A 21,996-nucleotide genomic window follows, 5' to 3' on the forward strand; every position below is an offset into this window, starting at 1 on the left:
GTTAAGTTAATCAAGGTCTTTAAATTATTTAATCGATTTTCAAAGTAGTTGTCGATTAATTTGATAATCGATTAGTTGTCGATATTAATGATTAATTATTGCACCTCAAGTAAAATCCTCCTGACACCGTATCATGGGCAGCACGGTGATTTATGGTTTGCTCGTCTGTTCATTCTGGATTTAAATCTCAAATCTGACCCTCCTGAGTGGAGTTACCATCCCCTACTGTGCCTGTGTGGGTTTTTCTCCCACATTCCAAAAACATGCATGTTATGTTAAAGGCTAAAGGTGTGTACGTCAGTTTGAATCTATATGTGCCGTACAATTGTCTGTTAACGCTTTCCCCGAATGAGCTGCGGTATGCTTTGGCTCACTGAATGTGATCCTAATGAGAACAAGCAAGTACCTGCATAGAAAATGGATGGGTATCTTATATATCGCTAAGATTTCATTATCAACAATACAAAAAGACGGAAACTAGCAGTCTCAAATAATAAAATCAAGACAGTTATTTAAAATGACTGGTGTCTTTTCTGCGAGGAAGCCTATTCCGGGAAATAGGATGTATGCTATTTATGCCAAATCCAATTGCCTTTGCCCCTCTTCACACAGTCTTAACAGTATGTGAAGCCAAGAACAGATTATGAGAATATTAACTTTAAACAAGGTATTTATAAGTCATATAATTTCCTCCAACTTTAAATATATATATATTTAAACCATGATGAAATAATAAAACAGCAATGAGAGAGTATTCCACGAGAAGTTGACGCTCAGACTTGACCCACCACACGAAAAAGTGCGGTCCCATTTCTGCTACGGTTCCCAACATTCAAAATAAATCACATGGGATGAAAATCCAATTTAATGCCACAGTGTTAGGTACAGCTTGTCTCACAAGAATTTGGGGAGGGCGGGGGAGTACTACCTGGACTGTAAATAATGTATAGTATTGAAATATTTATTGGCAAATACAACGCCACTCATTTTAGATGGCTAAATTTAACTTTTCATGCAAAGAGACCTAACTGACTGGGTGAAAGGCTGAAGTGGCAGAGAGAGCAACTAAAAGGATTATTGTGCGTCAGGAAATCTCTCTTCCTGCTGCCGACTACGCAAAATAATCCCAGTGTTTCTCCATAAGGAAGCACTAAATAAGAGCTGTTGGTGGCCGCTTTGAATATATCTTACCAAGATGATTGCGTGCTCCGTTTCCAAAAAGATGGCATCATCTTCTCTTATTTCTCGACAAGACTGGGAGTTTACATGGATGTTAACTGATGCTGTGACAGAACAAAGGTTGGTGTTTTCCAAAGTGGACATGGATGGCAACCTTTCAACATTTAGGAAATCATGGGAGACTTTGAGGAATGTTTAACTCTGCTGATGTTTAAAAAGTGATGTGCAGCAACTTTATCCAAGCGTTACAACCTCCGTTTCAACTTAGGGACATTTAAAACATTGACAGAAGATCGCTCGCAAGTGCAGTGGCCTCACATCATGATGTTTGGACTCGATTCTGTGTGTGTGCCAAAGGACAAACTCTAGGTCATCCTAGATATGTCCTGGCATCCGACTGTAATTCAAACAAGTGAGTGGGGAGGAGGGTTGGATTAAATGGTTTTAATAACGGAGAAAGAAGGTGAAGCTGGAAAACTTCAGGAGAATGGAGTTGCCAGAAGAATGGGACCAGGCAAAATTGAGCTTGAGACAAACAAAACAGCTATGGACACACCTGTCATATCCTTCACTGAGGTCGACAAGAACAGTGAAGATGGTGAGGAATCAGGAGAATATGACGAGGCTGATTACACACGAAATTACTGGGAGGATGAGGACGATATCTACCAGGAGTTTGAAGAACTGGACTTTGAGGCACTGTCGGATAACTCGGACACAAGGAGCATTGCATCTGACGATTCTTTCTACCCGCTTGACACTTCAGTGGAATCTGGCGGTCTACGCTCACCGTGTCGCGGGAGCCCAGAGCCAATATCCTTCTTTAAGGCCTGCTGCAATAACAACACCGTCATCGTCAAGATCATGATCAGACAAGGACTGACTGAGGAGGAAGTGCAGGAGACAGACCAAAACAGAAGAGTAAGAGTCCCCTGAAAAAAAAATTGTCTACAGCTTTGTGTTTGGATGTTGCGACATTGCAAGATGGAAATATGATGGCATCTAATTGACAAGTGGGTCACAGCATTAGGTTAATCTCCCAAGTAACAGATGGGGAGTGTCCACTGCGAAGTGACACACGAACAGCAGATTGGCATTGGACTCAGCTTTTAAAAGGCTTGCTTAGTCATTGACCTGATCCCTGAGTAAAGGTAACATACTGATATAGCAGAGAGATCTGAAAATAATAATGGATGGAATTATGCACAATAGTATAATTTTTATCATTGAAATTGATGAGTGGAAAGAAACATATTGGCATCATTAGTAAATGTAGTTATTTAAATTATTCCAAAGTTCAGTGGAACTTCTAAGGTCCAAGGTCATTTTAACATTCTTTCTTGGTATTAACGAAGACTTAAAAGATTTCCCGAGATTGACGCACTTGCTTTTCAGATCGTGGTGAGACCTTAACCAAATCTAATAAAGCCCACCGTTCATACAGTATGTAAACCCATTATTTTGTTTAAAGCCATCATGCTATGTAAAGAGTAAGCTATCCATCCATCCATTTTCTTCCGCTTATCTGACGTCGGGTCGCAGGGGCAGTAGCTTTAGCAGGGAGTCCCAGACTTTTATCTCCCCAGCCATTTCCTGTATCTCTTCTGAGGGGATCCCGAGGCGTTCCCAAGCATGCCGACAGACGTAGTCTCTCCAGTGTGTCCTGGGTCGTCCCCGGGATCTCCTCCCAGTGGGACGTGGCCGGAACACCTCACTAGGGAGGCGTCCAGGAGGCATCCTAAACAGATGCCTGAGCCACCTCATCTGGCTCCTCTCAATGCGGAGGAGCAGCGGCTCTACTGTGAGCCCCTCCCGGATGACCCAGCTTCTCACCCTATCTCTAAGGGAGAGCCCGGATACCCTGCGGAGGCAACCCATTTCAGCCACTTGTATCCGGGATCTTGTTCTTTCGGTCAAGACCCACAGCTCGTGACCATAGGTGAGGGTGGGAACGTAGATCGACTGGTAAATAGAGAGCTTCCCCTTTCGGCTTAGCTCCTTCTTCACCACAACGGACCGATACAAAGTGTCACTGCAGACACTGCACCTATCCGGCTGTAGATCTCCCGTTCCATTCTTTCCTCACTCGTGAACAAGACCCAAAGATATTTGAACTCCTCCACTTGGGGCAGGATCTCATCCCCGACCTGGAGAGTGCACTTGACTGGGAACCGCTCCAGTGAGAGTTGGAGATCACTGCTTGATGAAGCCAACAGAACCACATCATCTGCAAAAAGCAGAGATGCAATACTCAGGCCACCAAACCGGACCCCCTCTATGCCTCAGCTGTGCCTAGAAATTCTGTCCATAAAAGTTATGTAGGGAATCTGTGACAAAGGGCAGCCTTGGCGGAGTGCAACCCTCACCGGAAACGAGTCCGACTTACTCCCGACAATGCGGACCAAACTCTGACACTGGTCGTACAGGGAACGAACAGCACCGCCCACAGGACTCCCCGAGGGACACGGTCGAATGCCTTCTCCAAGTCCAAAAAACGCATGTTGACTGGTTGGGCGAACTCCCATGTACCCTCGAGGACCCTGCCGAGGGTGTAGAGCTGGTCCACTGTTCCATGGCCAGGACAAAAACCAAACTGCTCCTCCTGAATCTGAGATTCAACTTCCCGACGGACCCTCCTCTCCAGCACCCCTGAATAGACCTTACCAGGAAGGCTGAGGAGTATGATCCCCCTGTAGTTGGAACACACCGTCCGGTGCCCCTTTTTAAAAAGGGGTACCACCACCCCAGTCTGCCAATCCTGAGGCACTGTTGCCGACGTCTATGCGATGTTGCAGAGGTGTTTCAACCAGGACAGCCCCACAACATCCAGAGCCTTTAGGAACTCGTGAGAATCTCATCCACCCCTGGGGCCTTGCCACCGAGGAGCTTTTTAACCACCATGGTGACCTCAACCCCAGAGATAGGAGAGCCCGCCTCAGAGACCCGAGACTCTGCTTCCTCATGGGAAGGCTTGTCGGTGGAATTTAGGACGTCTTCGAAGTATACTCCTCACCAAGTCACAACGTCCCGAGTCGAGGTCAGCAGTGCCCCATCCTCACTATACACAGTGTTGATGGTGCACTGCTTCCCCCTTCCCCAAGACACGCGGCCGCAAGTCCGACGACACGACCATAAAGTCGATCATCGAACTGCGACCTAAGGTATCCTGGTGCCACGTGTACATGTGGACACCCTTATGCTTGAATATGTTGTCCATTATGGACAATCCGTGATGAGCGCAGAAGTCCAATAACAGAACACCACTTGGGTTCTGTCGGGGGGGCCGTTCCCCTCCCCTCCAAGGACTCCAAAAAGGGTGGGTACCCAGAACTGCTATTTGGTGCATAGGCACAAACAACAGTCAGGATCCGTCCCCCCACCCGAAGGTGGAGGCAGGCTACCCTCTCTTCCACCTGGGTGAACCCCAATTTACAGGCGCTGAGCCGGGGGACAGTAAGTATACCCACACCTACTCGCCGCCTCTCACCGTGGGAAACACCAGAGTGAAAGAGAGTCCAGCACCTCTCAAGAGGACTGGTACCAAAGCCCTAGCCGTGTGTGGAGGCGAGCCCGACTATATCTAGTCGGAACTTTTAAACCTCACTCACCAGCTCAGGCTCCTTCCCTGCCAGAGAGGTGACATTCTGCATCCCTGGAGCCAGTTTCTGTAGCCGGGGATCGGATCGCCAAGGTCCACGCCTTCGACCACCGCCCAGCTCACACTGCACCCGACCCCTATGGTCCCTGCCACAGGTGGTGGGCTCACAAGAAGAAGAGTAAGCTAAATACACTATATTGCCAAAAGTATTCACTCACCTGCATCGACTCAGATATGAATTTATGTGACATCCCATTATTAATCCATAGTGTTGAATATGACATTGGTCCACCCTCTGTAGTTATAAAACTCTTTTGGGAGGGTTTTTCACAAGGTTTAGGAGTGTATTAATGGGAATTTATGACAATTTTTCCAGAAGCACATTTGTGAGGTTACACGGTGATGTTGGACTAGAAGGCCTGGCTCTCAGTCTCCACTCTAATTCATCCAAGAGTGTTCTCTCGGGTTAAGGTCAGGATTGTGCAGGCCAGTCAAGTTCAGCCACATCAAACTCTCTCATCCATCTCTTTATGAACCTTGTCATGTTGGAACAGGAAGGGGTAATCTCCAAACTGTTCCCACAAAGTTGGAAATGTCCAAAATATTTGCCCTTGAGGTCCAGTAGAGGAACTCTGAATGCTTCAGCATACCAAGAGATTTTGGACAGTCAAACAGTTTGGATTATACCTTCCTCTTCCAACATTTCTGTGCACCAGTGCACAAAGCAAGATCCACAAAGACATGGATGAGGGAATTTGGTATGGCTGAACTTGACTGGCCAGAGTCCGACCCCCCCCAGTACACCTTTGGGTTGATTACGAGTAGACAGTGAGCCAGGCCTTCTTATCCTTCATCAGTGTGTGACCCTACAAATATGATATGTAAATGTTGAGAATGCCCATGAAGGTGATCCTTTGCTTCACTTGTTGTAATAGTAGCTAAGTACTTTACTCTCTGACCAATGAACAAAGATCAATTATGATTTAAAAAAAATAGTAAACACTACCAGTCCTTTTCATCTAATAGCATGAGGAAGTGTGCATATCTTACTGTACATCTTTGGCGCAATTGCATTCTCAATGATGTACGGGCATCAGCGCCATGCTAACAAGTCATATTGTCCGATACAAGGAGTTGTCTTTTGACTCTGACCCTGGAGGAAGCAATGCATTTCTAATTCCATGAAATACACAATCACTAATCGACCATAATGAAGTAGTGAATTAGTAATTACAGTAAATATTAGTATGAAAACACTTCCAGGCCATGAATACAAAACAACGAAAAACAGTAAGTACGACATTAAGTGAGCGTGCTGCGTGACGACGTATTCTTACGCTGCTGCGGAAGCTAGTTTCTTATGCACTGTTCGTAACCTCAAAATGTCATATGTCAGGAGCCCCTGTATAGAATATTTTAGTATGAGTTACTTTTGAAACTTTTCAAATGTCTTTGTCTGTTCTGATACTTCACCCCCCCCCCCCCCCCCCACACCCCCCCCACAAGCTTGGATGCAGAATGCTCAACATTTGCTTGCATCTTTCCTCATGCAGGCCTAATCCTTTGAAATTCCTCAGTCCAAACAGTCACTTACTTAACAGCTTTTGTTGTAACTGTCTGTAGCTGTCCCTGTGTTCAAGTGTTTGCTAACAAAGTGTCACGTCAAAGAGCATTCTGGATCGGCATTGTGTAATTTAGAAATATTCATTTGAGAGCATATCGACCTGCTATGTTTCATTGTTTTGTGCCTAGAACAGTACGTGAGCATTCAATGACTTCCATAAGCATTTTGTTGAGAAATGAGTCAGCTCTCCATTACAGATTCCATGCATGCCACTCTGTGCAAATTGTGAAAACTTAACTCCTCTTTCTTTTTCAGTCTGCACTAATTGTGGCGTGTTACTACGGCTATGTGGATGTGGTCATCGCCCTAGCTCAGTGTCCCTATATTGATGTCAACTGGCAGGATAATGAGGGTAACACTGCTCTTATTACAGCAGCGCAAGCAGGTAAATAGAGCACTTCATAATCACACAAAAGATTAGAAAAATAAGATAATTCTATGTTCATTCATCAGTGAGGAAACATTATCTATTCATTGCCTTAGTCAAAGGGTCCACGGTGATAGGAGTACACACAAACTACACATCGGATTTTCAGGAAACTTGGTGTAGGGGTGGCACATGCTGAGCAAAACCCCTTAAAATTAGGTGCAAATCAGGATGAAAATATGGAAAAAGGAATTAATTTTCCTCTTTTTGCCATTACAATCAGAGTGGAAATGTTGTCACAGACAGATTGCAAATACCAACATGCGCCACAATTTCTAGTTTTTTTTTCTTTCTTTTTGACTTTTATGAACAGTTAAATCAAGTACAGTTCCCGTTAACGTTGACCAACATAATAGAAGTTTTTCTGAGGAATTCTGAGGAGATGAAAACAATCAATGTTCTTTACAAACTGTCTTAGGTACATTTAGACAGAGTGCTGTTGGTGTCTAAAGAGTATACAGTACAGTATATGTGTTATATCTGCTCTGTACTGTGTACTGTACAAAAAAATCATTCTCAGTGGACCATTAGGCATAGTCTTGTTCCAATTTGATATTCCAAAATGGCTTTTGTGATGGTTATCAATCATACCTTTTGAAAGAGTAACTTATCAGCGGAACACATCATACTCTTACAAATTTTACAAGCACTTACAGAATTTAAAAATGACATCAGTGATGCTTTCAGCATTTCTCAATCCAGGAAGGAATTACTCCATGTGCATTCATCTCTGAGATGACAATTTTCCTTCCCTCACTCATGCATTATTTATAGAGGAGCACTTTACTGTAGGGGATTGAGTCTAAGGCTTTTAAATGTGCCCATCTTTAAGAATGTGACATGATATGTTATGTGGTGCTTGCATTTTCAATAATCACATTTACCAAAGCAAGAGATTCCATAATGATGCAGTCTGCGTATCAGACATTCTGCCTCAGCCTCTCATCTGCTCACGATGATGAATGACTTGCTGGGGTCTGCGACTTACTTATTTTCTGCTTCATTAAAACAGTTATTGATCCCCATTCATGAAAAAAAAAAAAGCAACACCATAGGTGAGTTGAGTAAAAAAAAAAGAATACTTGGTTTACAACCCAACACTGATGGTGAAATGTGTGCACACAGGTTTCGAACTAAACCCTTTAAGCACAATTCAGCTTGTCAATGCACTCTGATTACTGGTGAATTGAAAGCAACAAGAGTGGGTAGGGGACATATACCTTGCAGTAATGTAGCATCTCTGTCACTGTCACAAGGCAACAATTGTGATTTTAGTGGTAGTTATTAATACATACAACTGTACTTGTAATATTTTGTCCCTCTTACATAGCAATAACCATAACTTGTGTGCAGGTCATGTGTTCATCTCTCACTACCTGCTAAACTACTTCCCTGGACTGGATCTTGAGAGGAGGAACTGTCACGGTTTCACAGCTTTAATGAAGGCCGCAATGCAGGGTCGAGCCGACACGTGTAGAGCGCTCATGCTGGCTGGTAAACTACGAGTACTACTGCAATGTAAAAACATGTCTCTTTAAGATGCATGCAGAATCAATGCAGGCAGTATACAAGTTTGTCATATTTACAGGAGGTGACGTGCAAGCCAGGGACAATGGTCGCAGGATAACCCCACGGGAGTGGGCTCTCTTCACTGGTCGCTATGAGACAGCCTATCAGATGTATCAGGTAATGTTGAAGCCCTGTGCTGAGCAGTTCTGTGACTCCTTCAACCTGGAGTGGCCCTTGCTTGAGGTGAGCATTGTTTACATGTTATATATCCACACACAATATAGATCATGGCGGCACGGTAGATGACTGGTTAGAGCATCTGCCTTACAGTTCTGAGGATCGGGGTTCAATCCCTGTGTGGAGTTTCCATGTTCTCCCCGTGCCTGCGTGGGTTTTCTCCGGGCACTCTGGTTTCCTCCCACATGCCAAAATTATGCAGGGTAGGTTAATTGACAACTCTAAATTTCCCGTAGGTGCGAATGGTTGTTTGTTTGTATGTGCCCTGCGATTGGCTGGCAACCAGTTCAGGGTGTACCCCGCCTCCTGCCTGATGATAGCTGGGATAGGTTCCCGCATGCCCACGACCCTAGTGAGGAGAAGCGGCTCAGAAAATGGATGGATGGAATATATATCATGCTTTCAATCAGACGCGTTCCTGGACTGAATGGTTCAATTTGATTGGAGACCTTTTGGCGACTCCTCTAAATGCTCACGACAGCGAAAAACCTTAACATAGCTTAATGTCGAAAAAACTGTGAGCAATTGTCACCAAAATTTATATGAACATCTCTATGTCCACTTCAACCTCTGAAAATATCAGAAGAATGATTGCCCCAATATTTAGTGTATATATAGGTGTGTGTGTGTGTGTGTGTGTATGTATATAAAACCCCAATTCCAATGAAGTTGGGACGTTGTTTTAAACATAAATAAAAACAGAATACAATGATTTGCAAATCATGTTCAACCTATATTTAATTGAATACACTACAAAGACAAGATATTTAATGTTCAAACTGATCAACTTTATTGTTTTTAGCAAATAATCATTACCTTTAATCATTAAATTTTATGGCTGCAACATGTTCCAAAAATGCTGGGACAGGTGGTCCGACGAGTCCACATTTCAAATTGTTTTTGGAAATTGTGGACGTCGTGTCCTCCGGGCCAAAGAGGGAAAGAACCATCCAGACTGTTATGGACGCAAAGTTCAAAAGCCAGCATCTGTGATGGTATGGTAACTTACACATCTGTGAAGGTACCATTAATGCTGAAAGGTACATACAGGTTTTGGAGAAACATATGCTGCCATCCAAGCAACGTGTTTTTCATGGACGACCCTGCTTATTTCAGCAAGACAATGTCGAGCCACATACTGCACGTGTTACAACAGCGTGGCTTCGTAGTGAAAGATTGTGGGTACTAGACTGGCCTGCCTGCAGTCCAGACCTGTCTCCCATTGAAAATGTGTGGTGCATTATGAAGCGTAAAATACGACAATGGAGACCCCGGACTGTTGAACAGCGGAAGCTGTACATCAAGCAAGAATGGGAAAAAATTCCACCTACAAAGCTTCAACAATTAGTGTCCTCAGTTCCCAAATGTTTATTGAATGTTGTTAAAAGAAAAGGTGATGTAACACAGTGGTAAACATGACCCTGTCCCAGCTTTTTTGGAACATGTTGCAGCCGTAAAATTCTAAGTTAATGATTATTTGCTAAAAACAATAAAGTTTATCAGTTTGAACATTAAATATATTGCCTTTGTAGGGTATTCAATTAAATATAGGTCGAACATCATTTGCAAATCATTGTTTTCTGTTTTTATTTGTTTAACACAACGTCCCAACTTCATTGGAATTGGGGTTGTACATCCTGGATTGGATGCCAATCAGTCATAGGTCACATGCAGACAAACAATCATTCACATTCACCTTTATAGGACAATTTAGTCTTCAGTTAACCTAACCTGTATTTTTGGAATGTGCGAGGAAGCCGCAGTACTCAGACAAATCCCATGCAAGAGGGGACAGAGGAGAGAACATGCAAACTTTATACAGGAACAGTGTAGCCAAGCATTATCCACAGTTTTACAGATCCATATGCGAGTAGTATCTTAAGATAGTGGAGTTTGAACCTAAAAACTGTTCTCGTCCAACAAAAGCATGCTATGCTTTTTATCTCCTAAGAGGACATTGGTGTAAGGATTTTAAAAAAAAACGTTCTTCCTTTAAACAATATTATTTTGTATTCTTCATCTTCTGTAGGATCTGGTTGCCCAGGCTGAAGAGCCCAAGTCCTGCTGGAAGCGTTCGATCGACCTTCTGTCCTGTTGCCCTTACAGATTTTACCTTAACAACAAGGTGAACCCTGTGGATGACGGTGTTCTCGAGCACATGGTCCGGATCACTACTAGTCTCAGCAGTCCATTTGTTGCTACAGCCTGTCGGACTGTGTGCCCAGGAAGCCCCCCGTGCATTGGGAAACGACGCTACGCAGTGCAGGAAATTCTCAGGAGACAACGGTTGGATGAGCTAAAGCACCTTGGCCCAGACAGGCTGAACCACTACAAGAGATTTTTCCAGAACTCACGGGTCCTCCTTATCCCCAAGGCAAGGGATCGGCGGGCCAGCCTCCAGCCTCAGCTACTGAATGACATGGCGGCTGCATCCACAGTGGCCATAAGGCGGGCGAGTCTTCTACCGCTTCATTTGCTGAGGAGGAGCAGTGTGCGACCAGGCATTGTGATACCAAAAGTGAGGCTATGCAAAGCCCCAGATCCTACTTTTAAGCCAGAAAAACTCAGACGGTGTAAGAACTATAATCACCTCCAAATCCCAAAGTGGGATTACAAAATGAAGAGGGTAGAGAGAAAGAAGGAGGAGAGACTGTTACTACCGACAAGGCGAACATGAGAGAGCGGCAAATCGCATTATCTGAGATCACTTGATGCAACCAGACACTGATGGTGTAGTGGTTCATTCGCTTGACTTCTGTGCAGGTAGCGTGGGTTGAATTTCCACTAAAAGGCAGTGCGAACATGAGGACGAATGGTTGTCTATATGCTGAATGTGTACTGAGACTGACTGTGTACCAGTCAAGGATGTAGACTTTGCCCAAAGTCAGCTGCGATAGGCTCCAGCTCAAACAGGATAAGCGGTATGGAAAACGGATGGATGAAGTGACTTCCAACCACCAAATACTGTAAACGCATTTGAAGTCCTCACACTATGGGAGAACTGGACAATTAACCTGTCGAAGTGAGTTTTTCTCTTCTGCTTGCTAGGATGGCTGACGTTGGATCCATTGCCTTGTTTCTACTTAATTTGTTCACTCAACATATTCACAATACTTTTTCTGCCTCACTTACGATACGATGAATCAGGCCATACGTATGGATTAAACTCTAAACACCATGTTCTTGATTGCTGAATGATATTTCATAGGGTACTGTTGTCTCAAACCGAATGTGGCCATTGTGCACTTAATGGAAATAAAAAGCTCCTTACTCCATCTGATATACTATGCTGACTTAGTGAAATGCAGACGTGAACCTGAAATTATTCATACCCTGGCCAATTTTCCAGTTTGAGTTTCTTATTGATTATTTTTTTATTTGTCGACTAGTTGTTTTAACTGGAAAAATGGCATAAGACTAAAAGTTCGTTTGGATACTTTGTGTACTGGTTGTGTTTTCAACATAAATTTCACAAAGTGGCAAAAGACAAAGTATGGTTGATATGTGGGGATACTAATTCAATATATTTTCCTCATTCTTTTTCACATCTGGAAATTTATTTAGCAGGATCATGGTAACTTCCAGTATATTATGAATTGGAAACTGTTTCGACTATGCGTAATATATATATATATATATATATATTTTTTTTTTACATGTAACTTGATTTACCATCCTCATTCAAATAAATGAGCGGAGACCACAATCAGCCATTACAATGAAAATAGGGCTACTACTTTACTTTGATAGCACAGTGGTTATATTGCGCTTTGATTTTAAAACAAGAGTCTGAGCCATCTGCATATAATGGTGAACATTCAATTCAATTCAACTGAATTTTTTTTATTTTTTTGTACATATGGCAGCCTTTGAGGTAGCTCTCACTAACATAGTGGCAGCTGGCAATATGCTTTTAATGCTCGAGTATGTCTCATGTTTACTTTGACTGTGTGTCTCGTGTGAATGCTGGAGTAAACCTCATGACTGCCTGTGATGTCACTTACCCTACAAACAATGTGTGGATGTCACATCTTTGAGTCATCATTACGATGTAATAAGGTGTCATTAGTCAGGGGAGTGCCAAATAGTGTGTACACACCAACACATCAGCATTGGGGGGAAAAAAAAACGATGACATGTATTGGTATGTGTCATATCTCTTAATTCACTGTACATGGTATTATACAGTATAATGATATAATATACTCTCCTAGTGTACACAAAAATAATCTACCCTACGCGTATGTATTGTGGAATACTCAATATTCCATTGAATTAGGTGTAATGTCCCAAAAGATCTGTAAGGTGAAAGCGAAGCCCTCTCAGGGAAACACTCAAAAGACGCCAAAGAGTAAAGGCTCGACCGAGTGGGATGGTATTTACACTGAGATACTGATACGGCGCGAGGAGAAAGATCTTGAGGCACAGTCAGAGCAGCTCCAAGAGAAGTTGGAGAGTTTGAAAACGCGGGAAAATGAGTTACTCCAGGAAATAAGTGAAGTTGAAGAGTTATTCATAAGCAGGGATCCATATCTTGCAGACGAAATTGTTGATCAAGCCTCAGCCAAAGCGGATAATGAGGAAAAAGAGGTGCTTGAAAGGGAGACTGACATAAAGAATTTGACGATAGAATGTGCGCAGCTGAGGGAGATGAAGCAGGAGCGGCTGAATGTCATGCACCAACACATCATATATCAACAGTTCATGCAGAAACTGGTCGGCATGACTTCATTTGAAGATGAGGAGGCTCTGACAGATCACATCGAGAGTCTTCACAATGTTGAAGACCAGCTCTCCCAGAGGGAGGGTGAAGCTTATGAGCAGACCAACCAGCAGAGGAAAACACAGATAGTTTTGCAAAAACAGTACGAGTTGGAAAGACAGGAGCTTGATATGGAGCTAACCCATCTTATGCCGGAATTGTTTGAATCCAAAATCAAGGTGGAATTCTGGTTCAAAGAGTGGAAACGCATTGAGGAAACTGCATCAAGGAAATTGAACCTGCTGGCACAGATTAAGATGTCCATCCTCAGCCTTTATGAAATGATCGGTGGGAAGGTATGCGATAAGCAGGGTGTGGCTTTGAATGAAACTGAGAAACAGTTGGAAAATATCCACTCTTTCATGCAAGACCACTTTGAGATTTTGAAAGAGTATGAAGCAAACTTAAATGGAGAAAAGCATGAAGCAAACTTAAACGGAGAAAGGTAAACCTAACCACAACATTCATTCACCAGTTCCGTCCACCCAACCTCTCACACACACATTAACAAATGAATATTTCAAGACATCAACCAGAACTACAATTTCAATGCTGTACTATGGACATAATAGGAATCTGGACTCTGACTTCACTGACGAGACCGCCAGTGAGAATGAAGGCTCATTGGTACAGCAGCAGGTTCCTGCACACAACATATTGACACCCTTCTCAGGATTTCTCACTGGCACCAGCTCCCTGTGTCTCTGAGGCGAAACCTGCACCTTCATCTTTTCCCAAATTAACACAGTGCCTAGTTTGGCAGAGCAACTAACAAAACAATGTCAATGTCACAGCTTAGAAAATATTTGACTACCCACCTGGTGAATTTATAATTTTCTTCCTTCACATTAATTATGTTCTGGAACAGTGCTGTGACTGGCCAGGTAGTGAGGCCCGTCTTTTTTCTATACCGCTTAATCTCCTAAAACAAAGAACTCTGGCTATTTGGACTGGTTGGGACCTGATGAGTTTAAAAACAAAGAATGATCTTTTTACATCATGTAGTTTATGAGGAAAAGGATGTCCACATATGAGGACATCGGTTTAATATTTCAATAGAATAAATAAAAGTCACAGTTGAATAATGATGTGCAAAATTATTTATTTGGTGCCTGAACACAGCAGCATTCTTCTGAACATGCCATGAAACATGCCTAACTATGAGTTTTCCCCCCCCGTGGAAACATCTTTACACCTATGTTGGAAAGGCTGCGTAACAGTTGCGATCTCCCAGTAAGCAGAGGAACACCTTGTTTTCCTTGAGCAGCCAACGGACATGCTCTCGCCAGATGGCACCATGACCCCCAATCTCGGGCTGGGCTGCATCCCTGTCTCCGCTCCCTCACTGAGACAGACGGTCACGGAGATGCCTTGTTTATCTCACACGGACGCTAAATGAATTACTTAAATGAAATGAAAGTTTGAAAATCCGTTGGCCCCGCCTGCCAAGATAAAAGTTCAAAGGAACATTTGTCCTTAGAAATGCAACTCAAGACCTCTGGGACAATGGATAACACCAGGAACACCCACTGGCAGTGGAGGGTTACTGGGAGTGCGTGAACGGTCGTTGTCACGATCCGAACGATATCCTTCGTATCCATCACAGAGACGTTTACGTCCTCAGATAGGCTGAGAGGACTCTGGAATGGGGTCCTCACACCTACTACTGTCCTCCTCACTGCTGCTTGGCTCCTGTTGTGGGTATGTATAACGGCATGGTAAATTGTTAGTTACTAACTTTTGTAAGATTTGACTGTAATAACGAACATTGAACACATATACATATCTGAACAAGAATCAGCCATGACATTTTATGGAATTTTTTACCTGGTTGATGTTTGGATCGGGAGTGACCGCCTGAACTTCCAAGTGTGTTGTCAGCCATCTTGAATCTAATCTGTAATGTGTTATACCCTTCTTTCACCACTACGTAGCAGTATAATGTCCTCGTAAGTATTAGTAGTATTGTGGTCTCGACAACTGAAAATGTGAAGTCCACATATGTGGACGCAGGTGAGCTGGAGCATATCCCGGCCGATTTGGGGTGAGAGGCGGGATACACCCTGGACTGGTCACCAGCTAATCGCATACTGTAGATATACTGTACAATGTCTACACACCCCTGTTAAAATGCCAGGTTTTTTGGGGGTGGGATAAGTAAATGAGACCAAGATAAATCATTTGAAGACTATCTACCATAATACTGTATACCCTATAAACCTGTACAAATCAGTAAAAAAAAATATTTTCAATTAAATTATCTTTTCAAAGGGGCATTGACCCCTGTTCTCATTGGATAATAACAAGATCTCCTCAACACATAGGAAAATTATTTATGGTCTGATGAAACCAAGGTAGTTGGTTTTAGTCATATTTTCAAAAAGTATGTTTGGTCCAGGCGGCACGGTGGGAAAAAACTGGTTCGCACATCTGCCTCACAGTTCTGTGGACCTGGGTTCAAATCTGGACTTGCATGTTCTCCCCTTGTCTGCGTGGGTTTCCTCCCACATCCCAAAAACAGACATGGTAGGTTAATTGAAGACTCAATTGTCTGTAGGTGTGAATGTGAGTGCGAATGGTTTTGTTTATATGTGCCCTGCGATTGGCCAGTTCAGGGTGTACCCCGCCTCTCGCCCGAAGATAGCTGTGATAGGCTCTAGCACGCCCGGGACCCTTGTGAGTATAAGCGGTTCAGACAATGTATGGATGGATGGTCCGGTCAAAACTGAACTCTGCTCATCACCAAAAGATCACCACACCTCCAGCGAAGCATGCTGGTGGCAGCAGCATGCTTTGGGGCTTTTTGTTCAGCTGGCACAGGGAATTATGAACATATCCAAATAGCAGCATTAGCACAACACCTTCAGGCTTCTGCTAGAAAGCAAAAAAATAAAATAAAAAAAGTACTGGAACATCTACAAATAAAAAAATATATATTTAGTGTTGATTAGATGCATTTGAAATATTGGCAGGTGTTTGCTGACTCCAAATTTACATGATTTTGAATGTGATTAGTTGATTCTGAACAGAGCCACGTCCCAGTTGTGCACACTTATGCAACCACATTATTTCAGTTGTCTTTTCAATGTATTTTTTAATTGAGTTGTACAGGTCATAGGTCAATAGGCTCCAGCACGCCCGCGACCCTAGTGAGGAGAAGCGGCTCAGAAAATGGATGGATGGAGGTCACAGGTCACACCAATGGTGAAAAGGATTTTGAAAATATTTTCAAGGATTCAAGGTATTCATTTGTCAGAACACATATTTACACATGATATGGCATGAAATGCGTGCATTATTTATATTTGGTCTTTTTTGTATCAGGAAAAAAAATCATTTGAAAAGCAGGATGAAGATTTTGTATATCCACGAAAGGCCTGAGCCCAGATTGGAACCCCCAACCTTAGAACTCTGAGGCAGTTGTGCTATCCACTCTTCACCATGCCGCCCTATAAAGTGACAATAGAAAAAAAAAAAAGATCAATTTACATGAGGGCAGTGAGGCAGGAGAGATTTAGGCCATCATTGTATAAGGATTAACTCCTCTTCCACTGGCACAGTGAATCTTCCCAAGTCGTCGCAGTGGGTCAAGAGGAGCTCATGAGATAACATGGTTAATACAAGTAGAAAGGTCAAGTCTGGCGTGTCCATGTTGGGATATTGCCATCTAGTGGTCTAGACATCTGAACGAGCTGTCCATGCAGGTGGGGTACACCTTGGACTGGTCGTCAGCCAATCACAAACAACGTATCAGGCACATTCAATACCTAGAGAAACCCCATGTAAGCACAGGGAGAACATGCAAACTCCACACCGGAGTCCCCATTCCAATCCCAAACCTTAGAACTGTAAGGTAGACCTGCAAATTACTAGGCCCCTATGCTGCCCCTAAATATGACACACACACTTTACTTTTTAGGGGACCTTTTGTACTTTCAATTATTATTTAATTGCATTCGAAACATACAACTTTAGCTCCAATTGACAAAGTACGGTGGTCTAAAAGGGTTAAAAACATGAATTAGATCTACTTTTACGATGTTGGACTACAGAGCTACACAGTCGCAATGTGTAATGTTGATTGATGTAGTCTACAATGGCGAGATGAACCGGACCCTCAGCTGAAGGGAGCTGCAAGAAGTAGTAGTCAATAAATTGTAAAAGGTTTTCTCTATGTGCCTGTTGTACGCAGTTGGAGCAGGGTACAATTTTTATTGACGGAAAGACATCCGTCGTCCTAAATTTGTCATATCAAAATGCGACACTGAAATCAGAATTGGAAACAAAACAAACAACTCGCAATTTCCTCTTCAATGGACCATTTATATTTTGGAGCAGTTGCAATCAGTTTGAGGCATATAAAGATTCACAATTCTCTTTTTAAAACATGGTGGTTTGGAAACCACCGAGGTCAAAATCTCTACAAAGTCCTTACTGTTGGTTTTACTGCCACAGGATCACAATGACATATACAACGTTGTCAAGAATCTGTCAACAAATACAATGCGTCTTTTCCCAGGGCTATCGGCCTTCCAAAAACAGTTAACAGGGAGAAACAGAGCTTTGTCAGGTTGTATAATTGTCTCAGTTAAAAAGAAATAAAAATCACAATTTGGTTTCAGCTTAATTTGTGACAATATATCCATGCACTCAGTTGAGGTTAATGCCACCAATAAACCAGATTTGTGTTTTGAGGGAGGGAACAATTTCAAATTTGTGATGATTTGATTTGTGTTAGCTCACATCTGATATTACAGTTTCAAGAACTTCGGAATCATGTTTGTTTTGAGTGAAAGCATGGATCCACAAGCCTTTAGCTAATCTACTCCACATAGCAACATTACCACAGAAAAGTCGACAAAATTCAGTGTGTTGACCAGGAAAGTAAAAAGTGAACATCCTACATGGTCTTTTTTCATAATGTTGCTGCTGTGACATCCACATCTGCACATAAAAAGTATATATTTATATAATATATATTGATACTCTATTAATAGTCTACCAGGAAGTAATTGTAACACATTTCTCATAAAAGGTTTGTTGTACTTCAAACATTGATTCTTTTATAACACAGAAAAAAAACAAATTTTGTACAATTGTCTTTTCCTTGCTTTTAGTCCAGTTGTTTCATTTTTTAAAATGTATTTATTATTATTATTATTTTTTTTTTTAATTTTTATGTAATTCTCTCTGGTCCCAGTGCAGTTACACAACTTTCATGTCAGTAGTACACACTTTAGAAAAAAAAAAAAATCTAAAAAAGAAAAACAAAGCATTTACAAACTGGTAAGGTTAAAACCACAAGGATGCCCCAACTAAAACATTAAATGTGTTCCCTGCCCTCCGGAGTTGGGGGTGGGGTGGCAGAAACCTTTTTTGGCACTGTTATGTACACACTGAGCACTAAAATGAAGGAAGGGCTCACCGGCTGTGTAAGGGGTGCTGTGATGTTTATGTAGATCTCTTTAAAATAAAATAAAAAATAATAGAAGAATGTATAAATATACAAACAGTAGGTTGCTCTGGGTTTATGGGATTCTTAGATCATCTTATAATTGATTTTTTTTTTTTGTATTTTTTTTTTTTGCATGGCCATCTTGGTTGTTTTGATAAGTTATCCAGTCTTGACATGTTCTTCAATTACCCTCCTGGAATCAGTAGTATATTTATAAAGGGTATCTAGCTTTCCATGCATGTTCACACCTTTTTGCAGGCTCATCATAAAACGTTTGTCATCATAATTCAATAAAGCTCACATAATGCATCTAATTCTAAATACAATTATCATTATTTACTTGCATGGTTACTGGTCACGCTTGGTGAGGCTTTATTAAAGCTACATTGATAATTGTCATAATTGAAAGACAAAATGAGTTGGCAGCAGCTAAAATGAGAATTCCACTGCAGATTTGACATTAGGAACTCTAGGATGTCTCCATTATTATTCATACCCTGGCCATATTTTGAGTTCAAGTGAATGGAATGTGTAAATGTTGAATTTGTTTGTAACTATGGAAAATATTTGACAATTGCGAGGAATCTTGTTCACCCTTATAACAATCCCGGAAAGCGCTTAAATAAAATGTAAATAGTAACTGGTATTAACTGGTATTAACAGCTTTAGTCATTTCACTTTAACCCAGTATCTGGCCGGACTATAATTGTACGGTCAACTATAAGTTGCAGTAGTGCTTTATTTACCGAAAAAACAAACCACAGTATGAATGTATGCATGTTGAGTAGATCCACCTGTACTGGATATACATATAAGGCAGTAAATGGAGCACTGTGACCCACTGTAATTTATGCTTTGATAGGCATTTGTTACTGTGTCTTGCAGAGCTGATAGTGTGTCCGTGTCTCACGTGTGTGTAGGGAATAGTGACAGGATAGTTAGCGAAGAGGTGAGCTTGGCCCATGTGGTGCAGGCCTGACGCAGGTAGTAGTGCAATGTACAAATACACAATGCATTGCCAGTAAATGTACAGTGTACATCAAATACTATACAACCAAAAATGTATAAAGTAGAAACACACACACACAAAAAAAAAAGGGGGCGGGGGGGAAGATAGTTACAAATGACAACGTCCAAAAGCAATCTTTTCCCGGAGGAGGACACATCATTACGCTGAAGTGACAGAGAGAAACAAAGTTTGTGTATCAGACGTCCTACATGTCCTACAGCTTTGCCCCTTGTGCTTCACATTACTAAAAGCCATGTTACTACATCACATATGTACAAACATTTCTCTCAGCTACCCGGGACACATTCCATACGCTTTCAGGAATCTTTCATGCTTTTTCCATTTTCCCTCGTTCCTCATTCAAATTCACCTCGATATATTTCCCACTCCTTTTACTTGTGACTCAATATTCACGTCTTCGCCCCTCACATTCCGTATCCACCGGCCTTCAAGCGCAGCACATCTTTAGATTTCAATCTGCCGGGCTTTCTAGCAGTTTGGTCACAAACTAAACACAGAAAGAAATGTCTGTCAGGTTTGTTGGTGGTGTGCATGCACATGCAAGGCCTCTTTTCCGCCGCCCTCTGGTCCTTCTTTGCCTCCTCCTGATCCTCCTCCTCTGAAAGTCTCTGGAAGGAGTTTCGCGTCCGTTCAGTTGTTTTCTTCATCCTCTCTTGGTCATCATCTTGCACTTTGATGTCCTGCTACCTATGATGCTACTTAGGAACTAAAGAACAGGGAGGTAGGGTATCTTTCCTACTTTATGTTTTAGACTATTCAACCTCGTCGTCTGTTCCTCCCTCATCTCCGCTCCCCTCAGACCCAGGAGTCTGGCGAGGCCGGATAGTGGCTCGTCTCATAGTTGAGCTCACTGTAGGGCCGAGAGGCTGAGTAGAAGTCTACATAGTTTCCGGTGGACTTCAGGCCCTGCAAGTGCATGTTGAGTTCACCTTGCGGGGGCCGCCCCCCTGCATGAACCTGGGTCTCGTAGAAGGCCTGGTCCTCATAGTTGCTGCTGTCATTTGGGGGAGGATTTTGGAAAGGCGGGTAGGGCTCTGAAGGCAATCCTTGAGAGGAGACCTGGAGATAGAAGAAATGAAATATTTCTTAATAGAACAGATTAGAAAAGCACAACAGCCCACTTAACCGTGGGAGGCAGAAAGAATTTGCTGCTCAAGGGAGCAATCACATCACCACCATCATTTTACTTAAGGATTTAAAAAATATGAACAAAAAAGTAGCAGCACGGTCATTTAGTGGGAGGCACGTCCGCTTGATAGCGCTGAGGTTCGGGCTTCGAATCTCAGCTCTGTCATTCCTGCGTGGAGTTGACATGTTCTCCTCCCCGATTGCATGGGTTTTCTCTGGGAACTCTTAACTTCTTTCCCCATTCCAAAAACATGCACGTTCCCCCCCACACACCGAGTGAGCGGCCGATTGACTGACCACTGAACGTCTGCCGACATGTTGCAATGCAAGTGTGATCCTGTGTCAGATTTCGAGACATGGAGTTTACTGTACGGCCTTATTTTTATTGAACCACAAAAACATGGCGCCATTGTCAAGGAAGAAGTAAGACTGCTACAAAGAGGGGAAACTGGCGATAATAAAGGAGAAAGTGAGGGCATTTTGAGAGGCTGTTGGCAATGATGGATAGTCCCATTCACTTACTTGACTACGAGAGCTACGTAAGTGCGCAAAGCACCAGGCTAAAAGCACAGGGGGCCAGCTTACTGGCCAGCACCCGCTCTTTAAAGGGTCGGAGGAGTGAGATTCATGTACTTGTCCAGTACTTTTGGTCGCCATGCCAAGCACAAGGGGCAAAAAATAAGTTGTACAGGTTATAGGCCACATTAATGGTGGAACATGTTTTCAAATGATTTATCTTGATCAAATTTGTTTTACATCACAAAACCTGGCATTTGAACAGGGGTCTATAGACTTTTGATATCATGTTTATTGTGACAGTAAGTAAAGTAAAAGTAAAGTAAACTGATTGGGCTTTAACTCTTGACAGCTGCAAAGCCCACATAGAAGCACTCATCAATGAGGCTATTTATTTTGAGAACTGGGCTCTTTTGAGTGACACTCTAGTTGTATGGTTATTGTGCATCGCTAAAACAACAATTGATGGCCGAGACCTCTTGACAGTATTGACCTTTTGGCAATACTGAATATGGAGGATGTGTAATTTTG

The 21,996-nt window shown here is 42.5% G+C and overlaps 3 protein-coding genes across 12 annotated transcripts in view; 2 read left to right on the top strand and 1 right to left on the bottom strand.

Moving 5' to 3' along the window:
- The first annotated feature begins 904 nt into the window (after nt 1–904).
- Nucleotides 905–11,854, top strand: LOC133488542 (ankyrin repeat domain-containing protein 33B-like). The gene is made up of 5 exons (XM_061796499.1): nt 905–2,100; nt 6,657–6,786; nt 8,182–8,322; nt 8,417–8,580; nt 10,604–11,854. Exons 1-5 carry the CDS (start codon nt 1,618–1,620, stop codon nt 11,249–11,251), a joined length of 1,566 nt encoding a protein of 521 aa, XP_061652483.1. The 5' UTR covers nt 905–1,617; the 3' UTR covers nt 11,252–11,854.
- Nucleotides 11,855–12,858: 1,004 nt separating this feature from the next.
- Nucleotides 12,859–14,045, top strand: LOC133489539 (myosin-9-like). Its single transcript, XM_061798739.1, has one exon. The coding sequence runs from the start codon at nt 12,859–12,861 to the stop codon at nt 13,783–13,785; it is 927 nt and encodes a 308-aa protein (XP_061654723.1). The 3' UTR covers nt 13,786–14,045.
- A 3,593-nt stretch (nt 14,046–17,638) lies between these two features.
- The window catches only part of ctnnd2b (catenin (cadherin-associated protein), delta 2b), a 122,097-nt gene continuing 117,739 nt past the window's right edge, over nt 17,639–21,996 (bottom strand). For all 10 annotated transcript variants that reach the window (XM_061796613.1, XM_061796617.1, XM_061796610.1 and 7 more), the window contains one exon: nt 17,639–20,880. In XM_061796613.1, coding sequence (XP_061652597.1) covers nt 20,617–20,880 — 264 coding nt within the window. In that variant the 3' untranslated portion in view covers nt 17,639–20,616. The remainder of the gene's footprint in view (nt 20,881–21,996) is intronic.

This window comes from Phyllopteryx taeniolatus, chromosome 14, assembly GCF_024500385.1.
Source record: "Phyllopteryx taeniolatus isolate TA_2022b chromosome 14, UOR_Ptae_1.2, whole genome shotgun sequence".
NCBI lineage: Eukaryota > Metazoa > Chordata > Actinopteri > Syngnathiformes > Syngnathidae > Phyllopteryx > Phyllopteryx taeniolatus.